Source organism: Chionomys nivalis, chromosome 10 (genome assembly GCF_950005125.1).
Source record: "Chionomys nivalis chromosome 10, mChiNiv1.1, whole genome shotgun sequence".
NCBI lineage: Eukaryota > Metazoa > Chordata > Mammalia > Rodentia > Cricetidae > Chionomys > Chionomys nivalis.
In genome coordinates, this window is record NC_080095.1 from 13,435,436 (window position 1) to 13,459,685 (window position 24,250).

At 39.9% G+C, this 24,250-nt stretch overlaps 1 gene segment (V, D, J or C); it reads left to right on the forward strand.

Moving 5' to 3' along the window:
• Positions 1 to 1,652: 1,652 nt before the first annotated feature.
• The window catches only part of LOC130882927 (Ig heavy chain V region RF-like), a 32,333-nt gene continuing 9,735 nt past the window's right edge, over positions 1,653 to 24,250 (forward strand). Inside the window, 2 exon segments of the V gene segment in view lie at positions 1,653 to 1,698; positions 1,800 to 2,110. Of these exon segments, the coding sequence occupies positions 1,653 to 1,698; positions 1,800 to 2,110 (357 nt within the window).

A 24,250-nucleotide genomic window follows, 5' to 3' on the forward strand; every position in this document is an offset into this window, starting at 1 on the left:
ACTATTAAAATAATACTGCTATGAAAATAGTTGAACAAATGCTTTTGTAGTATGATTGAACATCTTTGGGTATATGGCCAAGAGTAGTATTGCTGGATCCTGAGGTAGGTTGATTCCCAATTTTCTGAGAAACCACCATACTGATTTCCAAAGTGGTTGTACAGGTTTACATTCCCACTAGCAAAAGATGGGTGCGCCCCTTATTCCACATTCTCTCCAGCATAAGCAATTATTAGTGTTTTTTATCTTAACCATTCTTTCAAGTGTAATATGGTATATTAGGGTTCTTTTGATTTGCATTTCCATGATGACTAATGATGTTCAACATTCCTTAAGTATCTTTTGGTCATTTGAGATTCTTCTGTTGAGAATTCTCTGTTGAGTTCAGTACCCCATTTTTAATTGGGTTATTTAGAATTTTCATGTCTAATTTCTTGAGTTCTTTATATATTTTGTATACCAGTGCTTTGTCTGATGTGACATTGGTGAAGATCATTTCTCAATTTTTGTCTTATTGACTGTGTCCTTTGTTTACAGAAGCTTCTCAATTTCAGGGGGTCCCATTTAGGTACTGCAATACTAGAAATCTTATATCAACATACTGAAGATTGGGAAGGACAGTTTCTGTTTTATAGAGAATACAGACTGTGTGTTTGAGACTCTGTGTATATGGTGCTTTGTTTTCTGTTTTGTAGGCTTAGACCTAGAATGGAAGTCAAGACAGGAAAAGTCATCTGATGTGAAGGACAAGATGGAAAAAGCACAAGAGTAATACAATATAATTTTGAAAGGAAAAATTGAGTGTATTGAGAGAAAGGTGCTGAGAGGGTAGAAACCATGAAAATATGTAAAAATAAAAACAAAGTCTTCTGAAAATACAAAATTGATGCTGAAATTTTGTGCTTTTGTATAAAAATTTATTCAATGTCCACATTATGCTGACTATATAAATACACAGAAATAAAAACTGACCTAAGACAGCATGAAATGTGTTCCCTGGTATCAAGATGGGAAAGGGAAAGGCAGAGTGGGGTGTAAAAAGTGATCATAGGGAGAATTTCAGGATGCAGCAATGGAGTGCTGCAAATATAAATATGTCCCCACAGCAATAACAGAGAGGAAGACAGACAGCAACAAGAAACATTGAGGAGTCTCAAGTGCTCCTGTCATAGGGAAGGAGTTCTGCTGAGAAGCAAGAGAGACTCTAGCCAAGACCCACCTAATGAAGAAGCCATGTCCAACAGAGACTGAAGGACAGACAGAGATAATACCTAGAAACACAACTGTGTGTGCAGCTTTTAAATTTCACATTGACCATAAAGAGACATGACAGTGTGGAAACATATGGTGAAAAGGGAGCTAAATAATGTGGTGAATCCCTAACAAGAAAAATGTGTACACAGAACTATGTTACTGCTTCAATTTCTATTACTCTCACCAGAGTATATGATGTCTTATATCTGCTCTGAGAACTGGCCTTCTGCCCATGTCCAACTAGAGCGCCCGATATTGCAGGAAGATATGCAAATAAGGCTTCTCTGTGCCCATAAATACCAGCCCTGCCCTGACCCTGCAGCTCTGGCAGAGGAGACCAGCCCTGGATTCCCAAATCCTCCAAGTCAGGGTTCAGCACTGAACACAGGTCACACATCATGGACTTAAGGCTCATATTAGTTTTCTTTGTCCTTATTTTAAAAGGTAATTCACAAAGATGAGATGCTGTGTGTTGTGTGTATATGAGAAATAGAAAAAAATGTCTTCTATGTCAGTTTTCTAAGGAGAATTCTTTGTGTTTACAGGTGTCCAGTGTGAGGTGCAGTTGCTAGAGTCTGGGGGAGACTTAGTGCAGCCTGGAAAGTCCCTGAAACTCTCCTGTGCAGCCTCTGGATTCACCTTCAGTGATTATTACATGGACTGGGTCCGCCAGACTCCAGGGAAGGGACTGGAGTTGGTTGCAGAGATTAATCCAAATAGTGATAGCACCTGGTATACCGACGCTGTGAAGGGCCGGTTCACAATCTCCAGAGACAATGCCAAGAACACTCTGCATCTGGAAATGAGCAGTCTGATGTCTGAGGACACAGCCATGTATTACTGTGCAAGAGACACAGTGAGTGAATGCTACTGTGAGCTCAAACAAAGCCAGGGCTGTGTAGAACACAGGACCAGCAGGGGGCACTGAAAACACTTAGAAATCTGGGTCACAGAAGAGCCTGCTCAAAGAAACAAGGAAGACTGGATTCTCTGTGTCTGCTCTGCCTCTCCATATTACATTTAAGAATTTACTCTACAAATATAGAGTGTAGTAATCTTTGAATATCTAAATGGTTAATCGAATTTCTGTGTCCTGTTGTGATGTGTGTGATTATTTACTACAGTGTTTCTCCCTGCTTCCCTTTATCTCTCTGTCTACCTGTCTCTGTCTCAGTCTCTCTCACTCTCCTTCTTTCTCACTCTCTTTCTCTCTCATCCTCTTCGTGTGTGTGTGTCTGTGTGTGTGCTGACATATGATGCATTTGTTTAACAGTCTGCACCACTTGTTTTGAGTCAAATTGTATCACTGGGCCTTGAGCTCAAGGTCTGAACAGTCTGGTTGTTCAGTTAGTCCCAGTCACTGTTCTGTCTCCATTTTCCCTGTATGGTATACCTGGTTGTCTGTCACACCCGTTGATTTTTTTCTTCTTCTTTCTTTCTTTCTTTCTTTTCTTTTCTTTTTTGTAATGAATTCTTCTTAGTTCTGTGTTTAGAACACACTGAATGGTTCTTGTGGGGTAAAAACTTGATTTTTACAGCCCTGTTATACTTGCTTTTAAAATTTAGGGTGTGCTTTTACCTAAACAAAGTGCAGTTCATCACAAAGGATAAAAGTGATCCTGTTTAGAGGCCAGTATCATTCCATGAAGATGACAAAGAAGATTGTAAATGCTAGAAGATGCAGGCAGCTCAGAACCTCATGAGTCTAGAAGACCCTGTGCCATCTGTTTGTCTCCATGAGTAGGACACTGCAGCCACAGAAGCGTATACCCCTAATTTAAAACTTTGTGTTTTTTTAAAACATTCACATTCAATGCTGTGATTTAGCTCAAAGGTCTAGTTCTTGTGTTGTTTATATGAGGCCTTGATTCAAATGGTAATATTTCAAAATTATATTTATATTTAGTAAATATTTAATAATAAATACTGTGTTGGGAAACATCACTACTCTCTGTTGAAGATTATAATATGATTTTTGCAACCAAGAGAACAGTTGATTTTTCAAGAAAAGCTTATTTCTCTCATTTCTCTAAATTCTGAGTCAGGATGTCAACAGATAGCTCAGGGAACCCACAGTGGAGAGATGATGTCCTCATGAGCTCACAGTGTTCTGCCCTCCTTCCCCTGATTGGGATGCTTCACCTTGCCCAGAGCATGTGAGCAGAAGAGGTAGCATAAGGCTAACATTTCTTATAATAACAGAAATGGATCTTAAACTCAAAAGAATTAGTTGCCTGTAACCAATGATGTGAGTGCCATTTATCCAAGAAAAAAAATGAGACCAAGTGTTATGGGAGTGGAGGAAAGCGGATGCATGTGCTGTGGAAATGGGAATGTGGTTCTATTAAGACATTATGAAAACTGTGGAGTTCCTCAGTGAATTACACAAGAACATGTGACCCTGCAATAACGTTCTGGATGAGCAGAAAAAGAAGTAGATTTGGTGCAGGAAAGCAGGAAAGAAGAGAGAAGAGAAAAAGAAAAGACGAGTGTAGCAGAGACCATAATGGTCAAAGGACTAAGAGAAAGAGGAGAGAGGGTAGTGGGATGCATCAATGTAACCACAGCACATTATAACTGAGTGTGGACATTTGTTTTTAAGTAGAATGAATGACATATGTGGAAAATGAATATTAACAGCTTCTTAATATACAAATACCCATCTGTATGTGTGTTTTGGTAAAGGATTGCCTCTGTCGTTTTATGTCTCTGTGTGTATATATGTCTGGGTGTCTGGGTGCTTGCTTCAGAGATGCATACATTCTCATCACCTATAAATAGTTTACATTGTGGAGGTTACCACAGCATCATCTGACCACAGAAACCTGTTCAGGGGTGAGGTGAGAATGAGGCTTGGATTCAGGGTTTGACTTCAGGCTCAGGGCTTCACTTACACTGAGCACGCTTCTGAAGACATTCCAGTTCCCATTCTTCCTTAAGATCCCAGTGACTCCCAAAGCACCAGAGGCAGAGAACACAGCTCAGCAGGACATGTCTTACTCTTTTTGATGTGTAGCAGACAATTTAACTCATATGTGCAGTCTGCTCTCGTTGTTACCTTTTCATTCAGGTGTGTGAGTTGAACATGAGTAGTGAGATTCCAGCACATGCTGTGGTTCAACTACACAGTAGTCTTGAAAAGGTCATTGGGTCCAGACTCAGAATAGGAGTCACCAGCTGAGGGAGAAGTTTCCCTCTACTTCTCCTTGTCCTCTTCTCTTTTCTTTGTTCCTTTTGATTTATCCTCCCAACCCCATATTACTATGTTATCCACAATGGAGCATATGTACTGACAATGTTTATGCTTTACAAATTAGTTCTCCTTGTATTTCCCTTTGGAAAGGTGTTGACTGAATTACTGAATTTTTCAAATGTTAGCCAAACTTCCTGGCATTTCTATTGTTTTATATCTGCAGCACAGCATCTGCATCTGATCCTATCTCTTCCTCAGCTGTAGCCTGCAGCTCTGCAGCCACCACTGCTACTGCTGTGCTGCTGTTGCCAGTGAAACTTTTGCCTCCCATAGCCATTGAGTCAGTATGGGGTCATGTATGGAAGTAGCTGTTGTTTTGACTAATTCTATGTCTTTTTATTTTACCAATAAAGACTCAGGGGCTCTGTGAGATACCAGAGTGAAAACCTGCTAGCACAGAGAGGCAGAGAAAGCAAGAAAGCAACTGGGTGACTTTCTGCCACTGTCTCAAAAGAATGCCGTCCTCTACACCATCAAGAACTCCTTCAACCTGATGTCTTCCCTTCTACTTCATATGCCTCTCTCTCTCTGTATGTCTGTGTGTGTGTGTGTGTGTGTGTGTGTGTGTCTGTGTCTGTCTGTCTCTCTCTCCTACTTTCCATCACTTTCCATAATTACTTTCACTCAATTGATTTCTTGCTCTGCATATTGACATATGGTCAATTTTTATTTTAATAACACAATCTTGGATTCGCAGTGTGGTCAAATATCCTCATTTGTATCAATAAAAAGGAATTATTTTAAATCTACTATAGTAAATGAAGCTATTTTGCCAAGCATTTTAGAATGTCCAGCTTGATTGTATTTGTCAGTTTTAGCAGTAAGATTTCAGAGTTCAATGTTCAATAAAATGTTTATGTCCGTTTCATGCGAATGCAGGGATCTGAAAGTCCTGAGTAGTTTGTAGCCAAGAACTCATCTTTTTGTGGTATTTGTCATCTTAGAGACACTATCACAATCTAGATAGATTCCTCATTGCAAAGCCCCGTCATTTTCTTGGAGACCAAAAAGTTGTCCCCTGTTTGCAAAGAGCCTGGTGGTAGAAGAGGTTGTAGGTGGGTTTTACCACATGAGCAATTTACTCATTTTTTCAGATACATTTTCTGTTTTACAATAAGAATATTTATATCATGCTGTACATTTTTTGTGCTTTCCTCCCTTCTTCTCCTCACCACTTCCACCCACTACCAAGATGCTCATGCTCCCAATTTACTCAGGAAATCATGTCTTTTTCTGCTTCCTCTGTGGATCCAAGTGTATCTCTCTTGGGGTCCTCATTGTCTAGGTTCTCTGGGCTTGTGGACTGTAGGATAATAATTCTTTGCTTTATGTCTAAAATCCTCTTATGAGTAAATACATATTATATATGTCTGGGTCTACCTCACTCAGTATGGCTTTTTCTAGATCCATTCATTTGCTTGCAAATTTCAAAATGTCATTATTTTTTATTGATGCATAGTAAAAAATTGTGTAAAAGTACCACATTTTCTTTATCCATTTTTCAGTTGAGAGGCATCTAGGTTGCTTCCAGGTTATGGCTATTATGGAGAAAGCTGATACAAACATAGTTGAGCAAATGTCCTTGTGGTATGATTGAGCATATGAGCATATACCCACAATTGGTATTGCTGGGTCTTGTCGTAAATTATTACTTATCTTTTTGAGATATTGCCATACTGATTTCCAAAGCACCTGTACAAGTTTGGACTCCCACAAGCAATGGAGAGTGTTCCCCTCATCCCACATCCTATCTATCATGCGTTATCATCAGCATGTGTGATCTTGGCTATTCTGACTGGTGTAAGGTGGATTCTTAGAATTATTTTCATTTGCATTTCTCTGATGGTTAAGGATACTGAGCATTTCCTTAAGTGTCTTTCAGTCATTGGAGCTTCATATGTTCAGAGTTCCCTGTTTAGGTCTGTACCCCATTTTTTGTCGGATTTTTGTTCTTTTGATGTTAAATCTCTTGAGTTTTTCGCATATTTTGGTCAGATCTGGGGTTGGTAAAGACCTTTTCCCATTCTATAAGTTGATATATTGTCTTGTTGACCATGTCCTTTGCTTTTGAGAAGCTTCTAAGTTTCAGGAGATCTCGTTTATTAATTGTTGCTATCAGTGTCTGTCCTGCTGGGTTTATAATTAGGAAGTGGTCTCCTATGACAATGTATTCAACTGTACTTTCCCCTTTCTCTTCTATGAGGTTCAGTGTGGCTGGTTTTATGTTTTAGTCTTTTATCCATTTGAACTTGACTTTTGTGCATGGCAATAGACAGGTCTATTTGGATTTTTCTACAGGTAGGTATCTAGTTATGTCAGCACCATTTATTGAATATGCTTTTTTTCTATTTGTAATTTTAGCTTATATATCAAAATTCAGGTGTTTGTAGGTGTGTAGATAGTTATTCAAGTCTTTGTTTCAACATCATCAGTCTTCCTGTCTATTTTTAGAACAATATCAGGCAGTTTTCACTACTGTAGCTCTATAGCAGGATTTGAAATCAGGGATGATGATGCCTCCAGAAGTTCCTTTATTGTACAGGATTCCATATGAAATTGAGTATTGTTCATTCAAGATCTGTGAAAATTTTTCTGGGATTTCGATGGGGACTGCATTAAATTTATAGATTGCTTTTAGTATGATTACCATTTTTACTATCTTAATTCTACCTACCAAAGAACATGAGGGATTTTTCAATGTTCTGGTGTCTTCCTCAGTTTCTTTTTGAAAAGTTTTAAGGTTGTTGTCAAAGAGGTCTTTCACTTGTTTGCTTAGAGTTTCCACAAGATTTTTTATGCTATTGGTGGCTATTTTAAAGAGTGACAAGACAAAAGCTAAACCCTGATGCAACCTTAATTTCAGTGGATCCTTTTGTGGCAGGTTATATCTTTGCTAGGGCAAAATATCCTTTGCAACAGAAAAAAGTATTGGAGAAACTGTGAATGTCCGAAGAAGGACTGTCTGACTAAAGTAAAGTGAGAATGCTGAGAGTAACGACCCTAAGAGTCTATGTTTCCCAGGGAGTTCTAGGAGGTGATTAAGTAAGTTGTCCTCAAAGCACGGGGACCTTGATTTGGATCTGCCCAGTGCCCCTGAAGAACTCAGACTACAAGAGGACCCTAGCATGTGTTCAGTAAAAATAGTTAAACAGGCTTAGGAGACAGGGAGCCTTGAAAAAAAAAGCTAGAATATGGGCTGACTCCATTGTTCATGGAATACAGGCCTAACTTTAACAGACTTCAAATCACAAGGGATGAAAGCCATTACTGCTGAACCAATTACGCATCAGAACAACACAAGAGGGTTATAATGATCTACGGTGATGGGTTTTTAATAACCCTCACTATTTGAATGCTTTTTTTTGATATGGGATGTCCTTCTGTATATGTGGTGCTTTTATTGGATAATGAATAAAGCTGCTTCAGCTTATGGCAGGGCATAATGTAGCTGGGCTGGAAGGGAAATATACAGAGAGTAGGCTGAGTCAGGGAGATGCTATGTAGCTACTTAAGGAGGCAGATGCCATGGAGCTGCCCAAGAAGCAAGAGATAATAAACCATAATCCTCTGATAAAATATAAAATAAAAAATAGATTAATATAAAATGTAAGCACTAGCTAGAAATAAGCCTGTTTCATTGGTCAAACAATGCTGTAATTAATACAAATGATGTGATATTGTTTGGGTCTAAACATCTGGGAAATGAATTAGCAGAATCTGATTACGAATGTGGCCCATTCATTTGGGGCATGAGTAGACACCAGTTTTAGGTTCAGGGTGTTTGTATGCCCACTTGGTGTTAGAAGGAAATTAGCTGTAAGCATGCCTGCCATTCATCAATTCTACCTGGAAAAGCAGCCGGGTTGGGTCTGATGGGCAAACACAGGCAGGAAAACAAGGCAGATTCCTGCTGCAATACACAGAGATATTTTCAGGCCATGCAGCATGGCAGATTTAGCTTTTACTCAGACAATTATGGTTTATATGATGCACAGTACTTGCAAGATTTGAGGTTTTAATCACAGTTCCCAACCTGCTGTCCCAGAGCTGGAGCTGAATGTACTTCTGCCATATTATAAGGCCAAGAGAGGTGGAGCCAGCATCCAGGGCTGCCACAACAACACTGATTACCATTTTACAGTGCTCCTTGTCAAAAAAGGATTACAGATATACAATAAAGGAATATTTAGACAGAAATAAACCTTTAAATGAGAAACTGTGTGTTTAAAAATATACATAGGCTTGGGAGAGAGAAGAGAAAGAATATAGAAAAATAAAACAAAGTGTTTAAAGAGACAGTAAAAGTAATATAAAAGAGTACCAACAGTCACAGATCTTCATCCACCATTAAGGGTAGATTTTTCTTTTTTTATTTTACTTTATTTTTTTAAAAAAAGAAAACAAACTACCTTATTTCATTTTACATACTAACCCAGTTCCCACTCTCTTTCCTTATCCCATTCCCTCCACTAACCCTCCCATGCCACCCCTGTCCAGTCCTCAGAAAGGGTAAGGTACATTGCTTTCAGGAAGGCCCAACTCACTCCCTACCACATCTATGCTGGGAAATGTATCCATTAAAAGAGAATGTATTCCCAAAAATCCAAGCAATATCCTGGTGACACTGTCAGTGTCCCTGCAGTCTGTTCCAGACATACAAATGTCACCCACATTCAGAGGGTCTAGTTTGGACCTATGCTATTTCCTTGCCTGTCCATCTGGAGTTAGTAACCTCCCTTAGCTCAGGTAAACTCTTTCAGTGTGTGTCCCCATCATGATCTTGACCTCTTTGCTCATATTCTCACTCCTCCCACTTTTCAGCAGGACCTGGAGAGCTCAGGCCAGTGTTCCACTGTGGGTTTCTGCTTGTTTTCATCAGTTGTTGGATGAAGGGTCTATGTTAACATTTAAGAAATCCATCAGTCTCACTACAGGAAAAGAACATTTTAGGTACCTTCTGGTGTGGAAGAATTGTCTGTATTCTATCAATCATATTTTAAATAAACGTTGATTGGCCTATAGCCAGGCAGGAAGAATAGGTAAAAAAACAGAAAAGGAGTATTTTGGGAAGAAGGAAGCTCTTTCTGCAGTCCTACCCAGACCACTGAAGAAGCAAGATGTGATCTGACCCTCTGAAAAAGGTACTGAGCCATGTGGCTAACATAGATAAGAACAATGGGTTAATATAAGTTACAAGAGTTATAAGAAGTCTGAGCCAACGGGCCAATCAGTTTTATAACTTATGTAGACCTTCTGTGTGATTCTCTGGGACCTAATGACTGTGGGAACTGGACAGGAGAGAAACTCACAACAAGCAGGCCCTCATGTTACAACCTTCTTCTCTCTTCCTTAGTGTCTTAGCTGGTGTCATCCTTGTGGATTTCTGAGAATTTCTCTAGTTCCAGGTTTCTTGCTAGTCCTATAATGGCTCCCTCAATCAAAATATCTCTTTCCTTGCTCTCATCTCTGTCCTTCATCCATCTTGGCTAATGCTTTCCCTCAAGTTCTCCTCCCCCTTCCCCTTCTTTACTCCTTTTCCCCCTTTTTCCTCTCTTCTCCACCCCACCCCCATGCTCACAATTTTGTCAGGAGGTATTGTCTATGTACATTTTTTAGGTGGGTCTATATATTTTTTAGAGTTCACCTTGTTACTTAGTTTCTCTAGGATAATGAACTATTAGGCTCATTATCCTTTGCTTTATAGCTAGTATCTACTTCAATTTACCTCAGGAGACAACAGTACCACTCTTGGGCATATACCCCAAAGATGCTTAATTATACTACAAAAACATTGTTCAACTATGTTCATAGCAATATTATTTGTAAGAACGATAACCTGGAAACAACCTAGATGCCCCTCAATGCAAGAATGGATAAAGAAAATTTTGCACTATGGAGTACTACTCAGTGGTTAGAAACAAACAAACAGTGACATATTGAAATTTTGCATGCAAATGGATGAAACTAGGAAAAAACATCCTAGTGAGGTAACCCAGATACAGACCATGGTATGTACTCACTCATAAGTGGATACAGGGTAAGTTTTCTTGAATTCTGTCATTGCTACAGTGACCACTGTCTTTGTTGAGTAAAGCCTCCCTTTTGAGCTTAGGTCAAGAAAATATATATATATATCAGAAAATTACAAACAGGACCTCATTTGGCTCAGGAAAACCAGCCCAGTTTTGACACCGCAGCTCTGGAAGAGGAGCCCAGTCTAGGATTACCAGGTCTGTCAATTCAGTGATAAACACTGAACAGAGACCATTCAACATCGAATAGCATAAGAACTGTGTTTTTCTTGTTGCTCTTTTACAAGGAAATTTAGGACAAAGAAGAGATGCTGAGTTTGTAAGCGGATATGAGTGAGAGGGAAGGCGGACATGTGTAACAGTTAACTGAAGAGAACCTTGGTGTTTGCAGGTGTCCTGTGAGAAGTGTGGATAGTGGAGCCTGAAAAATTGTTGCATTCTGTGGCAACCTTGTAACTTCCTTATGTGCCATCTAGATTCACCTTCAGAGATTACTCTGTGCACTGGGTCTTCCATGTGCCAGGGAAGCGACCAGAGTGGATCTCATACATGTAATACTGGTGTCTCAATAAAACATACAAATTCTGTCAAAAACCAATTTGCCTTATCTGGAGACAATTACAAGAGCATTCTATACCTCATAATAAATAGTCTAAAAGTCTATGGTACAACATAGTATTGTTGTGTCAAAATGCACATTGAGGAGAATAAGTATGAACCTAGACAGAAGCTTCCCTGAAGGGAGTCCTCATAAACAGAAAGGAGCAGGGAGAAAACAAGCAGGTCAAAGTCACCGTGAACAAGAGTAGAGGGACATGAAGGGCTAGAATACATATGACTGAGCTGCCCCTGTAAATTACCCAGAAAATCTCTCTACATTTGTGGTTTGTAGACATATTTGAATTGGTTAAATAAAAACAGTATTTTCAACTGTGATCTATATATTTAAATATGGGTGTACTCAAAAACTTTATTTCACTCAAACGAGATGGAGACTCTCGCACAGGGAAGAACTCACTCTACTTTGGACATCAGGATCAGATGTGAAATAATTTAAAAATCTAAAAAGTGGGCTTCCCCAGACTCAGGACAGAGTGTCTGCAGGGTGTCAGGGTTGAAAGGGAAAGTTATCCATGGCGAGTGATCCATGAATCTAGGAAAGCTTTATACTCAGCATAGTCCTCACACAATGTGCACACATCATAACAAATGATGAACAAGTTGTCTACCCTGTGGGGAAAGTTGTGTGAAAGGTCATTGATCCTGAAAGGACCCCAGCATGGAGACTAGGAGAGCAATGCAGCTGGTGACAGCAGTTGAGCCTCGAGTACCTGTCCTACTCATCAGGTAAGGTATCATTGTGTGTCTCCTCCAGTTCTTATACAGCTGTTGGATCACTCTGGTGGTTGGAGTTTGCAGGATCTTCTGTGATGCTAGGAGCTGTGTGTGTGTGAATAATTTCTCTTTTTATCTTTCCTTTTATATTTGTATTTGTATCCTTTTTCAATACAAATTGTAAAGGTTTTTATGGGCCAATAAGCCTCTCTGATGACCCAATAATACAAATCAGACCAAATCAAACCAAATTAGAAACAGCCCAGATTTCATGGATTCCAGAGCTCCCAGAAGTCTTTCAAGTTTCCAAGGAAGGATAGACAGGAGACCATGGAGAGGAAAAAGGAGAATTAGAAAGATCATGTGTTCTTTCTCTGGGGGCAGTTTAAATAGCCTGTGGGAGTCGTCTTGCCCCTCTCTGGAGAGGGGTCACCATTTGGCAGGTTTCTCAGTTGTGGAGTCTGGTCTGTGGTAACTCCCAGGGTAAGGGGTTTAGAGTGGAAAGTTCCACCCAAATATTTCATAATGGATGCCAGGGGTAGGGTGAAGCCTCAAACCAAACATCCCAGACTCCTTGAATATAGGGGTGCCAGAGGGCAGGACTGATAGTTGGATCCAAACATTTCAGGCTCTTTGGATACAGGTGTGCCAGGGGACTGGGGTGACACTTCCAACCAAACACAGTCCTTTGAATTCATCAGTCCTAAAGAATTTTCCTTTTAACATAAATTTATTCTTTCCTTTAAGTGTTCTCTTTACATATCTTCACTTCATATCCATTCCCATGAGGATGGACTGTGTAGTCTCTATATAGGAATTACAGGCTCAGGTCCTTAATCTTATCATTAAATCAAATTTTTAAAAAAAATATGATATGTATATATATTCCACACTTTCTTCATCCATTCTTCTATTGAAGGGCATCTAGTTGCTTCCAGGTTCATTCTGCGGTAAAAAACAATGACTTCTCGAATTTTGCATGCAAATGGATGGAAATACAAAATACAATCCTGAGTGAGGTAACCCAGACCCAAAAAGAAGATCATGGGATGTACTCACTCATAATTGGTTTCTAGCCATGGATAGGGGCCACTGAGTCTATAATTTGTGATCCTAAAGAAGCTAAACAAGAGGGTAAACCCAAGGAAAAACATATAGATATCCTCCCAGCTATGGGAAATAGACAAGATTGATGGGCAAAAAATTGGAATCTTGGGGGGTGGGGTGGGATGGGGATGAGGGGAGATGGGGAGAGAAAAGTGTGAAGGAGAGGATGAGGGGAACTGGGGGAATCGGGGTGATTGGGGTTAAAGGAAGGTTGGATTGGGGAGCAGGGAAACTCATACCTTAGTTAAGGGAGCCACCTAAGGGTTGGCAAGAGACTTGAACCTGGAATGGCTACCAGAAGCCCAGGGCAATGTCCCCAGTTAGTTCATTGGGGCACCTGAGGATAGGGAACCTGAAATGAACCTATCCTATAATCATACTGATGAATATCTTGCATATCGCCATAGAACCTTCATCTAGCGATGGATGGAGATAGAGACAGAGACCCACACTGGAGCACCGGACTGAGCTCCCAAGGTTATAATGAGGAGCAGAAGGAGAGAGAACATGAACAAGGAAGTCAGGACCATGAGGGGTGCACCCAACCACTGAGACAGGGGGGCCGATCTATTGGGAGCTCACCAAGGCCAGCTGGACTGCTACTGAAAAAAACATGGGATAAAACCGGACTCTCTGAATGTGGTGGACAATGAGAGCTGACGAGAGGCCAAGGAGAATGGCACAGGAACTTTCATCTGGCGATGGATCGAGAGAGAGACAGAGACCCAATTTGGATCAACCGTCTGAGCTCTTAAGGTCCAAATGAGGAGCAGAAGGAGGGAGAACATGAGCAAGGAAATCAGGACCACGAGGCGTGCACCCACCCACTGTGACAGTGGAACTGATCTATTGGGAGCTCTCCAAGGCCAGCTGGACTGGGACTGAATAAGCATGGGTTGAAACTGGACTCTCTGAACAAGGCGGACAATGAAGGCTGATGAGAAGCCAAGGACAATGGCACTAGGTTTCGATCCTAATACATGAACTGGCTTTGTGGGAGCGTAGCCTGTTTGGATGCTCACCTTCCTGGACCTAGATAGAAGTGGGAGGACCTTGGTCTTCCTGTAGAGCAGGGAATTTGGACTGCTCTTCAGTATCGAGAGGGAGGGGGAGTGGACTAGGGGGAGGAGAAGTGAAGTGGGGATAGGGGGAGGGGAGCGGGGGGAGGGGGCAGTATGTGGGAGGAGGGGGAGGGAAATGGGAAACGGGGAGCAGTTGTAAATTTTAATTAAAAAAGAATAAAAAAAACAAAAAAAAACAACAAAAAAATATGATATGCAATTTTCGTGTCTTTGCTGCAGGGTATGGGTCTTTTCAAAAGCAAATCATACATAGAATAGATATGTGTTCCTTGGTTACAAAAGGTCCTCCCCCCTTCACCTAGGTCTAGGAAGGTGAGCATCCAAACAGGCTAGGGTCCCACAAAGCCAGTACATGCAGTAGGATCAAAAGCCAGTGCCATTGTTTTTGCCATCTCAGCAGCCCTCATTGTCTTCGATGTTCAGAGAGTCCTGATTTATCCCATGCTTTTTTAGACCCAGTCCAGCTGGCCTTGGTGAGTTCCCAATAGATCAGCCACTTTGTCTCAGTGTGTGGGTGCACCCCTCGTGGTTCTGACTTCCTTGCTCATGTTCTCCCTCCTTCTGCTCCTCATTGAACCTTGGAAGCTGAGTTTAGTGCTACAATGTGGGTCTCTGTCTCTATCTCCATCCATCGCCAGACGAAGGTTCTATGATAATATGCAAGATATTCATCAGTATGACTATAGGATAGGGCCATTTCTGGCTCCCTCTCCTCTAATGCCCAAGGAACTAGCTTGGGACATCTCCCTGGACACCTGGGAACCCGTCTAGGGTCAAGACTCTTGCCAACTCTAAAATTGGCTCCCTTAATTAAGATATATACTTTCCTGCTCCCATATGTACCCTTCCTTTATCCCAACCATCCCATTCCCCCAAGTTCTTCCCATCCTCCCCTTCTCACTTTTCTCTCCCCATCTCCCCTTTCCCCATCGCACCGCACCCCCAGTTCCCAGGTTTTGCCCGGCAATAATGAATACTTACAATATCCAGGAGGATAACTATTTATTTTTCTTTGGGTTCACCTTCTTATTTAGCTTCTCTAGGATCACGAATTATAGGCTCAATGCCCTTTATTTATGCCTAGAAACCAATTATGAGTGAGTACATCCCATGTTCATCTTTTTGGGTCTGGGTTACCTCACTCAAGATAGTGTTTTCTGTTTCCATCCATTTTCATGCAAAATTCAAGGAGTCTTTTTTTTTTTACGGCAAGTAGTACTCTAATATGTATATATTCCACACTTTCTTCATCCATTCTTCCATTGAAGGGCATCTAGATTGTTTCCAGGTTCTGGCTATTACAAACAATGCTGCTAGGAACATAACTGAGCATATACTTTTGTAGTATGATAGGGCATCTCTTAGGCATATTCCCAAGAGTGGTATTGCTGGGTCCTGGGGTAGGTTGATACCAAATTTCCTGAGAAACCACCACACTGCTTTCCAAAGTGGTTGCACAAGTTTGCATTCCCACCAGCAATGGATGATTGTACCCCTTTCTCCAGAACCTCTCCATCAAAGGTTATCATTGGTGTTTTTGATTTTAGCCATTCTGACAGGTGTAAGATGGTATCTCAAAGTTGTTTTGATTTGCATTTCCCTGATCACCAAGGAAGTTAAGCATGACCTTAAGTGTCTTTTTGGCCATTTGAATTTTTTCTGTTGAGAATTCTCTGTTCAGTTCAGTGCCCCATTTTTTAATTGGGTTGATTAGCATTTTAAAGTGTAGTTTCTTGAGTTTTTTATATGTTTTGGAGATCAGACTTTTGTCTGTTCCAGGGTTGGTGAAGATCATCTCCCAGTCAGGTGGGCTGCCTTTTTGTCTTAGTGACAGTGCCCTTTGTTTACAGAAGCTTCTCAGTTTCAGGAGGTCCCATTTATTCAATGTTGCCCTTAATGTCTGTGCTGCTAGGGTTATACATAGGAAGTGGTCTCCTGTGCCCATGTGTTGTAGAGTACTTCCCACTGTCTCTTCTATCAGGTTCAGTGTGTTCAGACTGATATTAAGGTCTTTAATCCATTTGGACTTGAGTTTTGTGCATGGTGATAGATATGAATCTATTTTAATTCTTCTACAGATTGACATCCAGTTATGCCAGCACCATTTGTTAAAGATGCTCTCTTTCTTCCATTGTATACTTTTAGCTCCTTTATCGAAATTCAGGTGTTCATAGGTTTGTGGGTTAAAATCTGGGTATTCGATTCGATTCCATTGGTCGACTTCTCTGTTTTTATGCCAATACCATGTTGTTTTCAATACTGAAGCTCTGTAATAGAGTTTAAAGCCAGGGATGGTAATGCCTCCAAACGTTTATTTATTGTATAAGATTGTTTTGGCCCTCCTGGGTTTTTTGTTTTTCCATATAAAGTTGATTATTGTCCTCTCAAGGTCTGTGAAGAATTTTGATGGGATTTTGATGGGGATTGTATTGAATCTATAGATTGCTTTCGATAGAATTGCCATTTTTACTATGTTGATCCTCCCAATCCAAGAGCAAGAGAGATCCTTCCATTTTCTGGTGGCCTCTTTGATTTCTTTCTTCAAAGCCTTAAAGTTCTTGTCAAATAGATCTTTCACTTCCTTGGTCAGAGTTACCCCACGATATTTTATGCTTTGTGGCTATCATGAAAGGTGATGCTTCTTTGATTTCCCTCTCTGCTTCCTTATCCTTAGTGTATAGGAGGGCAACTGATTTTTTGGAGTTGATCTTGTATCCTGCCACATTACCAAAGGTGTTTATCAGCTGTAGGAGTTCTTTGGTAGACTTTTTGGGGTCGCTTATGTATACTATCATATCATCTACAAATAACGAAAGTTTAACTTCTTCCCTTCCAAAACGAATCCCCTTGATCCCCTTATGTTGTCTTACTGCTTTTGCTAGAACTTCAAGCACTATATTGAACAGGTATGCAGAGAGTGGACAGCCTTGTCGTGTTCCTGATTTTAGTGGGATGGCTTTGAGTTTCTCTCCATTTAATTTAATGTTAGCTGTCAGTTTGTTGTAAATAGCTTTTATTATTTTTACGTATGACCCTTGTATCCCTAATCTCTCCAGGAGCTTTATCATAAAGGGGTGTTGAATTTTGTCAGATGTTTTTCAGCATCTAATGAAATGATAATGTTTTTTTTCTTTCAGTTTATTTATATGATGGATTACATTGATAGATTTTCATATGTTGAACCAGCCCTGCATCTCTGGGATGAAGCCTACTTGATCATAATGGATAATTTTTCTAATGTGTTCTTGGATTTGGTGTACCAGTATATTATTGAGGATTTTTGCGCCGATGTTCATGTGTGAGATTGGCCTGTAATTTTCTTTCTTGGTTGAGTCTTTGTGTGGTTTTGATATCAGAGTAACTGTAGTTTCACAAAAGGAATTTGGCAATGACTCTTCTGTTTCTATATTGTGAAATACATTATAGGTATTAGGTCTTTCTTGGAAGTTCTGGTAGAATTCCGCATTGAAACCATCTGGTTCTGGGCTTTTTTTGGTAGGGATGTTTTTGATAACAGCTTCTAATTCTTTGCGACTAACAGATCTATTTAGATTGTTCACCTGGTCTTGGTTTAACTTTGGTATATGGTACTTATATAAAAAAATGTCCATTTCTTTTGCATTTTCCAGTTTTGTGGCATACAGGCTTTTGTAGTAAGATCTAATGATTCTCTGAATTTCCTCTGTGACTGTGGTTATATCTCCCTTTTCATTTCTGATCTTATTTATTTGCGTGTTCTCTCTCTGTTGTTTAATTAGTTTGGATAGGGATTTGTCGATCTTGTTGATTTTCTCCAAGAACCAACTTTTTGTTTCATTGATTCTTTGGATTGTTTTCTGTGTTCCTATTTTGTTGATTTCAGCCCTCAGTTTGATTATTTCCAGTCTTCTACTCCTCCTGTGTGAGTCTGCTTCTTTTTTCTAGAGCTTTCATGTGTGCTGTTAATTCTCCAATGTGTGATTTCTCCATTTTTTTTAATGTGGGCACTTAGTGCTATGAACTTTCCTCTTAGCACTGCTTCATCGTGTCCCATAGGTTTGAGTATCTTGTCTCTTTATTTTCATTAAATTCAAGGAATACTTTAATTTCTTTCTTTATTTCTTCCTTGACCCAGGTGTGGTACAGTAGTTGACTGTTCAGTTTCCATGAGTTTGTCGGCTTTCTGGGGGTAGCATTGTTGCTGCATTCTAACTTTAATTTGTGGTGATCTGATAAGACTCAGGTGGTCACTAATATTTTTTTGTATCTGTTGAGGTTTCCTTTGTTTCTGAGTATGTGGTCAATTTTCGAGAAGGTTCCATGGGCTTCAGAGAAGAAGGTATATTCTTTCCTATTTGGGTGGAATGTTCTATAGATGTCTGTTAAGTCCATTTGCTTCATTACCTCCATTAATTCTCCTAATTCCCTATTAGGTTTCTGTCTGATTGACCTGTCCATTGGTGAGAGAGGTATGTTCAAGTCTCCTACTACTAGTGTGTGGTTTGATGTCTGCCTTGAGTTTTAGTAATATTTCTTTTACATAAGTGGGTACTTTTATATTAGGGTCATAGATATTCAGGATTGAGACTTCATCGTGATGAATTGTTCCTGTTATGAGTATAAAATGTCCATCTCGATCTCTTCTGAATGATTTTAGTTTGAAGTCAGTTTTGTTAGAAATTAGTATGGCCACATCTGCTTGTTTCTTAGGTCCATTTGCTTGAACAACCTTTTCCCAACCCTTTACTCTGAGTAGATGCCTGTCTTTGTGGTTGAGATGTATTTCTTGTAAATAGCTGAATATTGGATCCTGTTTTTGTATCCAATCTCCTAGCCTGTGCTTTTTTATAGGTGAATTGAGACCATTGATATTAAGTGATATTAATGACCAGTGGTTGTTGACTCCTGTTATTGTTATTGTTTTTGGTTTTAGAGTTTGTGAGTTTCCCTTCTTTGAGTTGTCCTGGTGAAGGGGCGCTAGATGTCTGAGCTATTGTGGTCAGTGTTGGCAATGTTGGATTCCTTGGGTTGTGATTTTCCTTCTATTACTTTCTGCATTTGTGGCTCTGTATTGTTTAAATTTGTTCTTATCCTAGAATACTTTGTTTTCTCCATTGATAGTGAACGAAAGCTTGGCTGGGTATAGTATTCTGGGCTTGCATCCATGGTCTCTTAGTTTCTGCAGTACCTCTATCCAGGACCTTCTGGCTTTCATGGTTTCCATAGAGAAGTCCAGTGTATGTCTGATAGGTTTACCTTTATAAATTACTTGACCTTTTTCCTTTGCAGCTCTTGATATTCTTTCTTTAATCTGTATGTTTTATGTTTTGATTATTATATGACGAGGTGATGGTTTTTTGTTGTTGTTGTTCAATCTATTTGGTGTTCTGTATGCTTCTTGAATATTCATAGAAATATCTTTATGTTGGGAAAGTTTTCTTCCATAATTTTGTTAAATAAATGTTTTGGGCCTTTGAGCTGTAATTCTTCTCCTTCTCCTATCCCTATTTTTCTTAGTTTTGGCCTTTTTATTGTATCCCATATTTCCTGAATGTTTTGTGATGAGAATTTTTGGATTTTCTGTTTTCTTTGATCAGTGCATTTATTTTCTCCATGGTATCTTCAGAATCTGAGATTCTTTCTTCTATCTCTTGTCTTCTATTGGTTATGCTTGTTTCTGTATTCTCTGCTCGTTGACCTAGATTTTTCTTATCCAGCTGGCCCTTGGTTTGTGTTTTCTTCCTTGCCTCCATTTCAGTTTTCAATTCTTGAACTGTTTCCATTACCTTTTTGATCATTTTTTCTTGGTTTCCCAGGGTGTCATTTATGGATTTACTCATTTCTTCAAACTTTTTGTTATACTTCTCATCCATTTCTATAAGGGCATTTTTACATGCTGTTTAAGAGACTGTGTTGCTTTCATAAAGTCAATTTTTTCCATTTCTTCTGGATTAGGGTGTTCAAGTTTTTCTGTTGTAAGATCATTGGTTTCTGGTGCTTTCACATTGTTTTTCAGATTGATGGAGGAATTCTTGCCTGGTGCATGCCCATTTCCTCCTACAAATGCTATCCAATGGGTCTTCTGAAACAGGATCATGTTTCCTTGCTGGCCAGTGAACTCGATGACAAAAGGCCTACTTTTCTGCAGGCAGGCTACCAAAGCAAAGGAACTCCTGCCTGTTCTTTGCCCCCAGCACCCGTCCCAGCACCCAAACAGGCTGAGCTGGCTGATCCCGCGGCCCCGCGGAAGGGAGGAAGAAGGGAGGAGGTTCCTGGGTGCAAGATGGGATGGGCTAGGGAGAGAGAGGTCCTAGCAGAGGGGAGCAGTCCCTGCAGAATGATCGGGGAGCCAAGGGGCTCTGGGAATGTCCTTGTTTTGTTTCCTGGCTCTTGCCACGGGTCAAGAACACACTCACCACTCAGATGGGTCTTCCGGAACAGGATCAGGTTTTCTTGCTGGCCAGGGACCTCGCTGACAAAAGACCTACCTTTCTGCAGGCAGGCTACCAAAGCAAAGGAACTCCCACCTGCCCTTTGCCCCCAGCACCCGTCCCAGTGTCCAAACAGGCTGAGCTGGCTGATCCCGCAGTCCTGCGGAAGTGAGGAAGAAGGGCCTCTTTACTTCTTTGAGAGAATTTTTTACTTCCTTTTTAGGGGCCTCAATTATTTTCCTAAAGTTACTTTTAAAAATCATTTTCTTCTGCTTTATCTGTGTTGGGGTGATCAAGTCTTGCTGTTGTAGAACCACAAGTTTTTGGTGGTACCACGCTCTTTTTGTGTTGTTGATTGTATTCTACCTTGTTGTTTACCTGTATTTTCTTCCAGTTGGTGTAGTTAGAGGTGTGTCTCTGGTCATTACCCCTCCAGGTGCCAATGGGTCCAAAGCTCAGATGGTCACTCCTCTAGGTGGAGTTGTGGCCACAGTTCTGGTTTCTTGGCACTCACAGAGGTCACTCATTGTCTCCAAGAATTGCACGGGCCTTCCTGCCTGCTCCAAGAGGTTGCTTGGGATTCCTCCATGCTCCTGGAGGTCTTGGGCCATCTTGCCTGCTCAGGGAGGTTGCTTTGACTCTTGATGAACCATCTGTCTACTTCAGATGTCTCACTTGTCGCATGATCTCCAAATTCTTTATTGGATGCATTTTTCCCCCAGAAATAAAAATGCAAAACCCTGTCCCAAGCCTAATTCCAGTGGATCCTTTTGTGGCTGGTTATATATTTATTAGGGCAAAATGCTTTTTGGTAACAGAAAGAGTATGATTTTTAAATTTTAAAACTAAATGTGCTTTAGCATGTTCTCTCTTACTCTTGCTCTCAGTCATATATATTTCAAGGTTTAAGTTTATTTATTTTGAAACCACAAAGGACATTCACTGTGAATTACAGACTGTCTTTCTAGTAGTCCTATAAAGTATTATTTTATTGTTTTTTTCAAGATTTATTCCTTATGATTTTCACATCAATATCTTGATCCTATTCATTTCACCTTTCTTTCACATCTACCTCTGTCTCTACACACCCTTAAAATAAAAATAAAAAAGAAAAAATTTAAATCTCATCTTGGAAGTTGCAGTGTGACACATTGGTTCATACTGTAAAGCCATTTGTCCATCTTTACTTGTAAGTATTCATTACAAAGAGTCATTGATCTGCTCTGAGGCCTCTGGTTTCTGCTACTCTATCAGGTCTGTATCCTCACTAATATTCTTCCTGGGTGTCCTGATGCTGTCCTTTGTTTTGGAGATCCACTGTCCTCGTGTCTTTGGGTCAAGATCTTTCACATGTTCCAGTAGATCATAGTTGTGGTAGGCCAATCCATGGAGACTAGAAGAACAATACAGCTAGTGACTGCAGCTGAACCTCAGTTAGATGTATGAGGCTCCAAGCCTACTCACCTTATAATGTGTTTTTGTGCTTCAAGAAAGTTGGTGGATCACACTTTTGGTTGAGGTTCACAGACTCTCCTGGGATGCTTGGGACTGCCAGGTTTTAGAATCATTTCTATTTTCATATCTCCTTTTATGTAGTTTTTGAATATCCTCCAATGCATTCATAGGCAGTGGAAGATTTTCTTCTTGACACACACATTCATTCTTTCCCTTGGGCTTTCGTCTACACACCTTCACTTTGCATCAGCTTCCTGGGAATGTGGTGTCATCTCTATGCTCAAATCACAGGCTCAGGTACTTGATTATTTTGATAATATTGTTGATTAAAATATGATCTACATTATAATATATTTCCTAAGGGATGGAACTTATAAAAATTATATGTTTGATTTGAGTTCCTTCCTAAGGAAACTGATTTATTAAGAAAAAAATAGTGAGAAGAGAAAGGTATTGGATAAACTGTGAATGTCTGAAGAAGGACGGACTGACTGACTGAAGTAGAGTGGGAATACTGAAATGACCATAAGACTCTGTGTTTCTCAGGGACTTCTAGGAGGTGATTAAGTAAGTTGTCCTGAAAGCACAGGGAATTTGATTTGGATCTGCCCAGTGCCTCTGAGGAGCTCAAACTCTAAGAGGAGCTTAGCATGTGTTCAGTAAAAATAGTTGCACAGACTTAGGAGACAAGGACTCTTGAAGAAAAAGCAAAAATATGGGCTGACTCCATTGTTCATGGAATACAGGCCTAACTTTAACGGACTTCAAATCACAAGGGATGAAAGCCATTACTGCTGAACCAATTCCTCTTCAGAACAACAGAATAGGGGTATAATGTTCTATGGTGATGGCATTTTAAAAATCTTCACTACTTGGAACACTTTTTTTTGATATGGTATATCCTTCTGTATATGTGGTGCTTTTATTGGTTAATGAATAAAGCTGCTTCAGCCTATGGAAGGACAGAATGTAGCTGGGCTGGAAGGGAAATATACAGAGAGTAGGCTGAGTCAGGGAGATGCTAGGTACCTACTTAAGGAGGCAGATGCCATGGAACTGCCCTAGAAGTAAGAGATAACAAACCATGAGCCTCTGGTAAAATATATAATAATAGAAATGGGTTAGTTTAAAATGTACACACTAGCTAGAAATATGCCTGTGTCATTGGCCAAACAGTGCTATAATTAATACAGGTGATGTGAGATTATTTGGGTCTAGGCATCTCGAAAATGAATTAGCAGACTCTGTTTACAAATGTGACCTATACATTTGAGGCACGACTAGATGGCAGCTTTATAGGTCAGGGTGCTTGTAAGTCTATTTGGTGTTAGGAGGAAAGTAGCTGAGAGCAGGCCTGCCATTCAGCACCCCTGCCTGTAAAAGCAGCTGGATTGTGTCTGATGGGCATACACAGGCAAAAAAAACGATGGCAGATTCCTGCTGCCATACACAGAGACATTTTCAAGCCATGCAGCATGGCAGATTTAGCTTTTACTCAGACAAAAATGGTTTATGTGCTGCACAGTGCTTGCCAGGTTTGAGGTGGTAAGCACAGCTCACAACCAGCATTCCCAGAGCTGGTGCTAAATGTACTTCTGCCTGCCATATCATAAGGGCAAGAGAGGTGCAGCCAGCATCCAGGGCTGCCACATCCATACTGCCTACAATTTTACAGTGCTCCTTGTCAAAAAAGAATTACAGATACACAATAAAGGCATATTTATACAGAAATAAACCTCTAAATGAAACACAGTGTGTTTTAAAAATATACATAAGCTTGTGATACAGAAGAGAAAGAGTATAGAAAAATAAAAGTCTTTAAAGAGACAGTAAAAATAATATAAAAGAGTACCAACAGTCACAGATCTTAACCCAGCATACAGCAGGAAGCAGCTTAGAGAAAAAAATGCCCAAATTCCCAAAATAACTGTTTATAAATGTTTGTTTTTATTCAAAGGTTGTTGATTATAAATGAATAATTGTCACAGTCAATTTCTAAAAATATGGGAATATGATATAGAGATGAATATGTTGCATTGCCATATATCTTGGTCTATTGATACAAATTTAAAACCAATTTTGTTACACTGTTTATATGTATTTGCTTTCTTATGTAAGGTATTGTATTTGTGTTCATTTAAAATTGTAAGATATAGTTAAGAGATACAGATTAATAGATAGTCATCTGTAATAATTATAGTTTAACTTCAACTCTCCAAAGACCTAAAGAATATGGAATTTAAAAGGTTTTAAGAATTTAGGCTTATAGTATGCTGTAAGAACTGGGTATTCAGGACCCACAGAAAAGTGACTGCTCAACTT